Source organism: Heloderma suspectum, chromosome 1 (assembly GCF_057233095.1).
Source record: "Heloderma suspectum isolate Gila_16-S chromosome 1, 16-S_ref, whole genome shotgun sequence".
NCBI lineage: Eukaryota > Metazoa > Chordata > Lepidosauria > Squamata > Helodermatidae > Heloderma > Heloderma suspectum.
Window position 1 is genome coordinate 65,811,952 of NC_139458.1, and position 12,676 is coordinate 65,824,627.

At 41.7% G+C, this 12,676-nt stretch overlaps 1 protein-coding gene across 1 annotated transcript in view; it reads right to left on the reverse strand.

The window, feature by feature from the left end:
• FMN1 (formin 1) overlaps nt 1-12,676 on the reverse strand; it is a 188,643-nt gene that overhangs the window by 112,281 nt on the left and 63,686 nt on the right. The window contains exon 5 of the mRNA XM_084844780.1: nt 9,495-9,645. Within this exon, the coding sequence (XP_084700906.1) occupies nt 9,495-9,645 (151 nt within the window). The remainder of the gene's footprint in view (nt 1-9,494; nt 9,646-12,676) is intronic.

Sequence of the window (12,676 nt, forward strand, 5' to 3'; positions counted from 1 at the left end):
CAATTAATAAGTATAACCTGGAACGATTTTCAAGATACTTTTTATGACACTGCATATCAGCCCGAAGAATAGGAAAATAAAATATACGGACATTATCCAACCAGAGTAAAGCACTTTTAACTCCTACGAATTTCAATGACAGAGAGTTAAGCTCGTGTTTAATTTTTCCACTGAAATTAATGGGATTGGCTGCAGCCTGTCCAATTTTAATTCTAATTCTTAGAATAAAAGCACAATTGATGCTCTGAAAATAACTAGGATGATTTATGGATTTTTTGTCTTCACTCTCTTTATAAAAAATACAGGGTAGGGAAAAAAGTTACCATGGAGTAATTTCTAGTTAAATGGAAAGTTTATCATAGACATCTCTAAAGTTATACATGTTATTTGATTAACTTAGCAGCAGATTAACATCCAATAGGGATAATTATAGGCTTAAGTAGAGTGCAATTTGTATAGCATTCACTGACCTCCAGACTGACCCTTTACACAGGAAAATTCATAGGCTGTCATAAACCCCATTAGACATGCCTAGTTTGAGCTAAAATCTTTCCAGACTATACCTCATAAAGGCAATATGACATTTGAAACTACTACACTGTAATGGCTCTGCAAATTGTAGGTATGCTCCAAAGATATGATCAGGTTTAGCTCACACAACATTTGCCCCTCTAGTATCTTATATTAAACTGCAAATACCTTTAATATTACATAAATTAAAAATAATAGAGGTTCACTTCAGAACAAAACAAGCTTTATATTTATAGGCTTTTATGGGAAGAAGTACATATGGTCATAATTATGAATGACCAAGCTAGGTAGCTCAGGCTACCTGAAATAGCCAGAGCAAAATGATCAAAATTCCTGTATGATTGGTATTTTTCACACTGGATACCAACATGGTTGTCAGCAGCGAGATTCAAGGCCCACGTAGGAAACACTGGTAATTCAGCAACAACAAAGATGGAATCACCAGCGTCGTAAGGGGGATCATTAGCTTAAGCTAGGGGTAGGCAACCTTTTTGGGTCTATGGGCACATTTTACAATTTGGGAAACTGTCCTGGGCAACACCCCAAAATGGCTGCAGTGGGAAGCATGGCAAAGGACAAGTAACCTGTCCAAAAGAATAAGTACAAGGCAGAGGTGGGGCTGAGCCCTTGGAACCCATAGTTCAAATAACTCCTTTGAACCCATAGTTTTCAGCACCAACAAAACCTATTTCACAGTGTTCCCAGCTGCCAGTAAGAAAATATATATTTGTTATTATTTATTTTAAGTGGGAGAGGCTGGATTTAGGGCACTATCCTACAAATGGTTAGGGAGAAAAAAAAGTTGTACAACTCCCAGCACCTCCCAGCCAGAATGGCTGGCTTCGGAACGTTGGAAGTTGTAGGGCTTTTTTCTGTATAAGCATGCATAGGATTGTGCCTTAAATCCAGCCTTTGTGACTGGATTTAAAATGAATGCAGCCCATCAGCCATGTGTGGTGGTCCACCAGGTGCCTCATAAACCTCCTTGTTTTGTGGCTTGATAACTGGAAAAAGAGCTGAATTGTCAAGCACCTTGTAAGCCCAAATACATGGTTGATGGGCTGCAGCAAGCCTGGTGGGTCACAAATTGAGCAGGTATGCACTAAATTAAATTGGCCAAGAAAGGATTGTTCTATTTGGCCCCAAGTAGTGAAAGATGTTTTCATCTCCTAGAAATATGCATTTTGTGCACAGATGACAGTACTATGTAAGCAGCTGACTTCCTAGCTATTGCCAGTTGATGATAGTGATATGCCAGCTGGCAGAGAATGTCTAAGCAACCGAGATGGCAGCCAACTGTCTGTCTCTTCTCTGGTTACTAAATATACCACTGAAATGGATACAGTATCTCCAGAACCTATGACAAGAATGGCTTCTACCCATAATTTCTTTTTCCCTGATGCAAACATGGAGATCATCACAGCCACTGCCATTCTAAGACATTTTAGCATTCAAAGTAAAAAATTCCAAGTAGCAGTTGCTCCTTCCTACCAATACTGTAGGCCAGGGAAACCTTTTCAGCCCGAGGGCCAAATTGGCTCTGGCCAAGCACATTGGCAACACATGGTAACAGGGAGCAGGGTCACCCCCATGGTTGGCATGGGGCCCCGATGTGCTTGCCTGAACGCCATGTACACACATACACCCCCCATTCTCAGCGCATTCACTAGTATACACACACATATACAATCAGATCTGCCTTCTCCTTTCCTTTTCCAATCAAGAAAGGCAAGGCACAGCTTCCCAAAGCACTGGTTCAGTTGGGACCTGGCTTCCTTTGGCCTTCACCTTTCCCGAATTGGGGAAAATTGAGGGAGGAGCAAAGCACAGTACGAGGCTCAGCCCCCTCTCCCTTCTGTGGGCGGTGACTTTGGGGAGAGCTTGGCTTCAGGTAGGGAGAGAAGCCTCTCTGGAGGCCTTCTCGGGACTAGTGGGCTACACTGAGCCTGCAGACCAAAGGTTCCCCATCCATACTGCAGGTTGAAACTCATGGGGGTTGGAATTGGAAAAATGGTGCACCTCCATATGAAGCACAATCTTCATCTTACTTCATAAAGTGAGTCCTGAGCAGAGCCCCATTGTGGCTTGCAGGTACGAGATCAGCATGTCTGACTTTTAGAAACTATGCATGTAGAAATACTCTTATTTGGAAGTGAAGGACAATTCATGCAACCCTAGCTTTTTAAATAAGTCTGCTTGACAACCTGAGCTCAGAACAAGTAATTTGCTACAACAAAAGGCCATGATTTTTCAACCCTAACGTTAGTGGGGTAGTGGCATGCAAACAAACAAACAAAAAGACATAAATTAACAACGTCATAGCATGTTGTCAGCAGAGAGAATAATGCCCCAAGGATAATCTAGGTGCAATTACCAAGGACAAAAGAAGATACAGGCCCATGGTCTGTACCATTAGCAAGCTACTCATATGATGGGTTCACTGTGATCTGGTTTGCAATATCAAAACAGCCCACCACATGTTGTTTAAGCCATGGTGGGCTGCAGCACACGCTGGCACGTGCTGGGCGGGATTTGCATATTCAACACCTGGCCGCAGCTTGTGTTGTGCGAACCCAGGGACCATGGGTAATGTGATGGTTAAAACAACCCTTGCATAACCCAACAACAGACCATGGGTTATGAGAGGGATCTTTCATTATTTATTTATCTGTGGTATTTATATATCGCTGAGTATAATCAAATCTCTCAGTGGTTCACAATATTAAAATACAATATAAAAACACAACATTAAAACCCAGCATTAAAAACACCACCAACTACAGTAAAAAAGTCAAGGAGCAATAACATGGAATGGCGTAATTAATGTACAGCCCAGGGGAAGCCTGGGAGAACAAGTGTGTTTTCAGGAGGCGTTTAAAACATGTCACATTTTCTGCCTCCTGAACTACACGACGGAAAGTTTTCCAGATGGTGGGTGCCGCTAACCCCCATGGTCCCCAGGTTCACATGACACAACAACCTGTGGCCGGGCACTGAATATTGAAAATGGCCACCAAATTGTGAAAGCATCTTTTCAAAATGCACAAAATGTTTATTATTAGTATTTCACAATTACAAATTTGGCAAAAAAAAGCCCTGGTGACAGATATATCCTTTTTTTCTTTTTTCTTGCTCCTCATTCAACATATTGACATTCAGCGTAAATGAGAACATGTGTTAATAATTATATGAAGCCAGTTAGAGATAATGGACAACAGAAAAGCCATTAACTTCAACCTTACTTTCAGTCTTTGATATGATAATCATTGTACGAAAGAGCCAAAACTGATTGATGGAGTCTTATTTAGATCATGAGGATGACACAAATTATCTCACGTATTCCCTTTTCTTTGTAGGAGGAAAATATAATGACATCAGGTTGGTGAATGTTACCTTCCATAAGAATCATTAGGTTCTGGCAAATATAATAAAAAATAAATATGTGAGGGTTAGAGTTTAAAATCCTACTATCCAGGCTAGCTTTGCAGTTTTCACTCCTCAGTGTTTCATTAGGCGCCCATTAGCATGCACCTGGGAGCCCTGATTGGTTGCAGCTCCTGAACACGTTATATGAGTGTTTACAGCTGTATGCCTATTCGTCACACTTTATGTGCATGCTGTGGGAAATACCAGTAGAACACCAGTGTACTGTAGCAAACATGGTTGCCATGCAAAGCGTGGAGCCATTCTATGACACATGATCAATTGTTTTATATTTCGAAGTGTACAATTCCTAATTCTGCATCTAAAAATATTGGCTGTATATTATGAAAGCTTATGCAGTATTAAAATTACTCTGAATAAGGCATTGCTTGATTCATACTAAAACTAAGGACTGGAGGTAATGCTGAAATAGCATGGTGTGTGTGTGTGTGTGTGTGTGTGTGTAAGACAGAGAACAGGACTGAATAACAAATCAGGTCTCCATGCTCATATTGAAGGCCAGTTCACACTGAAGTCTATCAACATAGTGAAGAAGAGAAGCTTGTCCCACTCTGCCACCACGCTCTTTCATACCAGTGGGCCTCTGTTGTTAACCTCAAGTGAATACAGGACAAAGCACAGGCTATTCCAGGACAATCAAAAAGTTAGGAATAGAGGCTATGGGAGGAATAGACTCTCCAGTGGTGGTGACCTGCAAACAAAGAAACAATGTTTGTTTTCTTGCCTGAGATCAACATGGTCTACACATGCAACAAGTGCAAGTTGATTACACTGTTGGAAGAAAAAGTAAGAGAACTGGAGCAGCAAGTGTCAACCCTCAAGGAATAAGAGAACATGAGGAGTTCCTGGACAGAGCGGTGGAACTACAGCAGCAACGTGAAGAACAGAAGCTAGAAGAGAAAAAGCAAGCTGATGCAAAAGAGGAAAATGCTGAGGTGAGGAAAAATGAAGCAGAGGATACTCCTTGGAAAAGGGTGACAGGAGCAGAAGAACTAGAAGCCACTCTGCACCAGTAGAAGCAGTGGAACTATGGAACCGTTTTCAGGTACCTCAGGATGAGACTGGAGGACAGCCGGCAGAGGCAATAAAACAAGAAAAGAGTAGTAGTAGTGGGAGACTCCTTACTGCGTGGGATTAAAACCCAAGTATGTTGCGAAGACAAATGGACTTGCCAGGTATGCTGTCTCCCAGGAGGATGGATTAGAGACATGACTGAAGGGTTGCCTACACTCATAAAGCTCACTGACAGGTATCCCTTTCTTCTCATCCATGTGGGAACAAATGATACTGCCAAGCAAAGCTCCAAGAAATCATATCAGACTTTGAAGCTTTGAGAAGGAAACTCAAGTACCTTGGAGCCCAGATAGTTTTCTCATCCATCCTTCCAGTAGTTTGAAGAGGGATAGAAAGGAAAAGAAAAATACTGTGGGTGAATGACTGGCTACGAAGGTGGTGCTGACGAGAGAGATTTGGATTCTGGGACCATGGGCTATACTTCCTGGAAGATGGACTGTTGGCAAGGGATGGGTTGCTCCTCACAAAGGCTAGGAAGAATGTGTTTGGCCACAGCATGAAGAACTTCATCACAAAGGCTTTAAACTGAATCCTACGGGGGAGGGAGACGTAAAGTGACAATGGACAAAGGCTCATACACCACAATGGAGAGTACAGCTCTAACAGAGCCCAATAATAGTCTTCAGAAACATGTAGGAAGAAAGCCAAACTATAAAGCGTCTTTGATGTCTATATACTAATACCCAGAGTAAGGGGAACAAACGGAACGAAGTTGAGCTCTTAATACAGGAGGGAAATTATGACTTGATAGGTGTAACTGAAACTTGGTGGGATGACTCCCATGACTGGAATACAGCAATTGAAGGATATAACTTGTTCAAAAAGAACAGGAGGAACAGAAAGGGAGGTGGGATTGCACTATATGTGAAAAATACATATCTCTGCACAGAAATACAGGAGGAGGAGCTTGGTAGCCCCATCAAAAGCATCTCGGTTAAAATAAACAGAGCAAAGAATAAAAGGAACCTGGTGGTCAGAGTCTACCACTGGCCACCCAATCAAGGAGAAGACGAGGATGAAACATTTGTAAAGCAAATTTCCAATGTTTCAAGGAAGCATGACGTAATAGTAATGGGGGACTTCAATTTCCCTGATATCTGTTGGGAGACAAATTCTGCAAAACATGGCCCCTCCAGGAAATTCCTGATTTGTGGTCCTGATAACTTCCTCCTACAGAAAGTGGAGGACGAAACTAGAGGATCGGCTATCCTTGACTTGATCCTAACCAACAGAGACAACTTAGTGGATAAAGTAGCAGTTACAGGAATTCTGGGGTACAGTGACCATGTTATATACTTGAGTTCTTGGTTCTAAAGGAAGCCAAAGCCGAGTGTAGGCAAACACGTACCTGGATTTTAAGAAAGCCAATTTTAATAAACTCGGAACAATGATAAGTAAGGTCTCATGGCAAGCAACTCTAACGAGAAAAGGAATCCAAGATGGGTGGGAGTTTTTAAAAAGGGAAATTCTAAAGGCACAATCACAACAATTCCAAGAAGAAGAAATGGTGGAAAACAGCAGAAGCAGCCAATGTGGCTTCACAAAAAAATTAGAGATGACCTGAAAACAAAAAAGCACACATATAGGAAGTGGAAGGAAGGCCAAGTAACAAAGGAAGAGTAGAGGCAGGTAGCACAGAACTGCAGGGATGGTGTCAGGAAGGTTAAAGCTGAGAACGAGCTGAGGTTAGCGAGGGATGTTAAAAGAAACAAAAAGGCTTTCTTCAGATACGTGCATAGTAAAAGACAGAGGAAAGAAAGAGTGCTTCAGCTATTAATTAAGGATGGCAAAATGATAACAGATGACAAGGAAAAGGCGGAAGTGTTCAATTCCTACTTTGGCTCAGTCTTCTCCCAAAAGAGGGTCTATGACGCCCCTGGCAAAGGCGAAGTTCAGGCTGAAGGGGAAGATAGCAGCTTGAGATCGGTAGGCATATGGTCAAGGAACACCTCATTACTTTGAATGAGTTCAAATCTCCAGGACCAGATGAACTGCACCCTAGAGTAATAAAGGAACTGGCAGAAGAACCCTCAGAACCACTGTCTATTCTCTTTGAGAAAGTATGGAGGATGGGTGAAGTGCCAGATGACTGGAGGAGGGCTAATGTTGTCCCTATCTTCAAAAAGGGTAAAAAGGAGGAACCTGAAAACTATAGACCAATCAGTCTGACATCAATCCCTAGGAAAATTCTGGAGCATGTTATAAAGCAATCCATCTGTAAGCACGTTGAAAACAATGCAGTGCTTACTCGAAGCCAACATGGATTTGTCAAGAACAAATCCTGCCAGACTAATCTGATCTCCTGTTTCGATCAAGTAACCTCCCTTGTGGACTGTGGGAATGCTGTCAACATAATATACCTCGACTTCAGCAAAGCTTTCGACAAAGTGCCCCATGATATCCTGATGAGAAAACTAGCTCAAAGTGGGCTAGAAGAAACAATGATCAGATGGATCCACAGTTGGCTACAGAATTGGACTCAAAGAGTGCTTGTCAATGGGATCTTCTCAAACTGGGGAGAGGTAATGAGCGGGGTACCACAGGGCTCAGTCATGGGCCCAGTGCTCTTCAATATTTTTATTAATGACTTGGATGAGGAGGTGCAGGGAATGCTGATCCAATTTGCAGATGACACAAAATTGGGTGGGATAGCTAATACTTTGGAAGACAGAAACAAAATTCAAAGTGATCTCGATAGATTGGTGCGCTGGACAGAAAACAACAGAATGAAATGTAATAGGGATAAATGCCAAGTTCTGCACCTAGAGTAAAGAAACCAAATGCACAGTTACAAGATGGGGGATATGTGGCTCAACAACAACACAAGCGAAAAGGATCTTGGAATTGTTGTAGATCACATGCTGAATATGAGCCAACAACGTGATGTGGCTGCAAAAAAGGCAAGTGCTATTTTGGGCTGCATTAATAGAAGTATAGCTTCCAAATCATGTGATGTACTAGTTCCCCTCTACTCAGCACTGGGTAGGCCTCATCTGGCGTACTGTGTCCAGTTCTGGGTGCCACATTTTAAGAAGGATGCAGACAAACTGGAGAAAGTTCAGTGAAGGGCAATAAAGATGATCATGGTACTGGAAACAAAGACTTATGAGTGGGGGTGTACGAACCCCACTTACCAGTCCCCTTCGGGGTCCGCTGGGGGGAGGTGATCCGTCCCTCCCCCTAGAATGCTCCCCAGATGGTTCAGCTCCACGGCAAGTCCGCAGAGCTGCCGTCCAGGGCCGTCCGCAGTTGGACTTCTGTCCGCTGCCGGGCTGCAGCCGCAAATGGCGTCCAGCGTAGGGGACGCCATTTGCATCCCTGCCCTTTGCCGTGATAGGCTATGTAAATGTTTACGTAGCCAATCACGGCAATGGGCAGGGACACAAATGGCGTCCGCTACGCCGGATGCCATTTGCATCTGCAGCCTGGCAGTGGATGGCTGCAGAACGAAGAGGACAGACCCAGACCGGATGGCACCAGGTAGGGTCTATCCCGACCTTAGTTCGCAGGGTGGCGGGGGGGGGGGGGAAGCAGTCCGTTCCGCCACAGACTCTAGGGGGCCGGATTCTAAAGAATCCGGCCTCACTGGAGTCCATGGCGGATTTCTCCGCCATCCCTACTTATGAGGAGAGACTGAAAGAAGTGGGCATGTTTAACTTTGAGAAAAGAAGACTGAGGGCCGATATGATGGTACTCTTCAAGTATCTGAAAGGTTGTTACAGAGAGGAAGGCCAGGGTCTCTTCTCGATCATCCCAGATTGCAGGACACAAAATAATGAGCTCAGTTTACAAGAAGCCAGATTCCGGCTGAACATCAGGAAAATCTTCCTGTTAGAATAATATGACAATGGAACCAATTACCTAGGGAGGTAGTGGGCTCTCCGACACTGGAGGCATTCAAGTCAGGGTTGCTTTGACTTGGGTTCCTGCATTAAGCAGGGGATTGGACTCGATGGTCTTACAGGCCCCTTCCAACCCTACTATTCTGTGATTCTTTCAGCATTGCCCCAGTTGAATATATGAATGGGGCTTAGTCTTAGGCTATAGTTACGTAAAATATTAATCATGTACAGATGTGTGGTACTAATGGCTATACACTGTTTTATGGAGGTTGTCAAGGCCATTAATAAGAAATAGTCAAATTTTAATTCAAATATGGATTTCAGACATGGTCATATGTCCCATTTTCTTAGTCCTATTTTCAATGCGGTAATTAGCGGCCTGAAGCTCTTCAGAGGAGAATTCAATTCCAGGTGTGGGCACCCATAAAAAATTATCAGCCTAAACAGTGACAGATTGCTTGGGCTCACTGTTTATAAGCCCTGTTGTTTGTAGTTTCTTTTGGGTTTAATGTTGAAACGAAATACTGAGATGAAAATAAGTTAAATTACTCAATAAAAACATAGTTTAAAAAAGATTAAAGCTGGAATTAAACACAGAAGTACCTTTTTGGCTTTTGTTTTCTTTTCATAAGACTCTGCTAATGGCTTTTTCTTTTCCTGAGCTGTTTCTTTGGAGAATAAGTACTCAAATTCACTGGTATCACATATGTTGGGTTCTTCTAATGAGTCCCATAGAGTTGGTGCTGAATTTGAACTAAAATTAGAAAAACACAAAACAAAATTTTGACAAATTCTTTTTTAAGATGACAGATTTACCTTACTGCATATTTAAAATTTCATCAATATTCAGTACATCTGCATTTGGACTGGATTACTTTTAGGGAAAAGTTTCGTATCCAACACTGTATACTGGTCAACAGCTATTGTATATTTGATACCTTTTTCATTGGTGCTATCACATAGATTACACATGTGAAATCTAGATCATTTAAAGATATTTGCACAGGCTGCAAGTTTTTCTTTTTTCTTTGGTGGGTGACTAGTAGAAGTGTGCACCAAAGGCCAGATTCAGATTGGACTCTGCTTCAGCACTTCAGAAAGTAGGGCAGTTTACTTGGGGCATGACCTACATTCACCTTGGGTCCAAAGCAGAGCCTTGGTTCAAAAACTCCAAAGCTTCATATGTCTTTCCATTAACTTACATGAGAAAATGAACAACCAGCTATAGCATTTCTACTTCTTGACAGGATGCAGTTTACAGGAACAGTAGCCTTTTCCAAATGGATGAAGCCTGCAAATTTCACACGGATAGGTGCCTTTATAGTTTGAATGTCATTTTAAAGGAAATGCCTATAACTTTTTTTATTTCTTGGCAGAAGTTTTCCCTTCTACAGGGACAATGCCTGCCATATTTCAGTCAGTTAGGTGCAAGTTTGGGGGGAATGAATTTGCTTGCTTGCCTCCCCCCAAAGTTTTTTGGTGAGGTTTTTTTTGGCAATTCGTATGAAAATAACATACACTGTAAAGGCATCCCTGTGTAGTAAACAATAAAACATCAGAAGGATAGATGCAGGAATTAGGGAGTTATGATGAATGAACAACAGTTTGGGACTGTTTTCTACTCAACTGACACCAACTGATTAGTTCCTTCTATATCACTTCCTAAAGCACTGTGTTTGGAATTTTTTTAAAAAGGACAGCCCTGCTAAATTTATTCCCTAGTTGGAAGCTAGAAGTGTCAGTCACAAAACTAGAGCCACTCTCTTCCTCATCCCTGCTTGCCTTTTTTCTTTTTATGGAGAACTTGGAGTGGAAATGTAATCATTTTTAACAGACAGCCTGAGACTGACTATGTCTGCATCCTCTGAATCTCAGAGGTGTGCTATAAATTTTGGAAGAAGCCCAATCTACTTCAAGCTGCTTTGGGGAAACCTTGCTTCAGCTAGGATAAGTTTGAATTCCTCCAAGGTAGCCCACTTTGGTTCTGGATTCAGGCTTTGCCAGAAGTGGACGCACACCCCTACTTACCAGCACTTTGAATGCATACAGAATGGAGGGGAGGGATTATAGGCAGAAAACAAGCACAGCCTAGCTGAGTACTTGCCTATCTTCCACACTCCCTCCTTAATACTAGCATCCGAAAACCTGAGAGCAATAATTTAAAAACATCCTCAGTTTCAGGCATAAATGTCTATGTTAACAAAAGAGGTCTTCACGATTAGATTGCTTTTCTTTGGAAGCTGCAGATATTTAGGAAGAACATTATCTCCAGTCCTTATTACTAGCAACCGGTATTTTTCTTCCAGCAGGTGTCACTCACATAACATTTTATTTCTGACTTTCATATTTCACATCAAGTTCTCAGTCTTTTTCCTGACCTGAGATAGTTGAACTTCTATTCCTTGATGAAATATAATTAAAAAACAAGAAATATAGAATAATCAATATTCAGAAAATAAAAGATTAGGTTTGGGCATGTCTTCTACAATGTAAACAGGTCCTAGCAAACCTCAGAGTAAATAACAACAACAGGTGTGAAATGATACTTCTAACAATGTGCCACATTTATATATAGAATAATGATTGGGCTTCACTAACTGATTAGCTGATAGAGATATAAAATTGTTTAGGTGTTTTCACAATAGTCAGCTAAAATTAGGCACATCAGAAACAAAATACATTTTTTACTCTTCTTTAACATCTGGAGGTGTAAAGGCCTGGTTCAGACATCATGATCTTTGTTTCATATCCCAGTTTGCAAACAGTGATTAAACAGTTTCTCAGTTTGGATGTCATGGGAAATTATGGTTTAACAAGCCAGAATAGAAGTGCCAAAGCTGGTTATGTGAGAGGGAATGAGGAACAGGAGAAGTGAAAAGGTGAGTATGGACACATGCCTCTTTTTCAGGCTGATAAACTATGGTTTATCACCCCAGGATTATGATGTCTGAAGCGGACCAAAGTTTGCTTCATAACAGTGTTCAACACTCCAGCAGAGTAAGACAGAGCACAGATGGGTCAAAATGCTGGGCTGTGGGAATCCGTACTGCTTCAACATGCTTGAAACAACATCAGACTGGGAGAAAGAAGAGGATGTTCAATGGTTTTCAGAATGGCAAGTCTGAAAATGGCAAAAATCACAAATTGTCCCTTATTTATTTATTGCATTTATACCCCACCCTTTTTTCCTCTTGCAAGGAACCCAAGGCGGCTTACATTATCCTCCTCCTCTCCATTTTATCCTCACAACAACAACCCTGTGAGGTGGGTTGGGCTGAGAGTCTGTGACTGACCCAAAGTCACCCAGTGAGCTTCCATGGCAGAGTGTGGCCTAGAACCCAGATCTCCCAGCTCCTAGTCCAACACTCTTGCCACTACACCACACTGGCTCTTTTGCTTTATGAATTATTCAGTTAAGATGGATTTCAAGAGGCAGATGTGAATGTATCTGTCCTTCCAGAATGAAACTGTGTTAACAAGTACTATATAAAATGAAAGGTTGGGGAGCATCAGCATAACAAACTGTAACTTTATTATATTCATATACTGCACAACTGGCAGATGCCCTGGGGGTTGTTTACAGTAATAAAAAAAACAAAAGAATCCCCAGTAAAATAACAACCCATGCATCAATGAAAATGTCAAAATATTAAAACATTACAAATGTTAAAAATATTAAAGAGCCAGCTTAATAATCAGAGCATCAGCTTAGAAATTAAATGCCTGCTAGAAGATGAAGGTCTTAAGCTGGCACAAAAAATGTATACAGTGAAGATGCCAGGTGG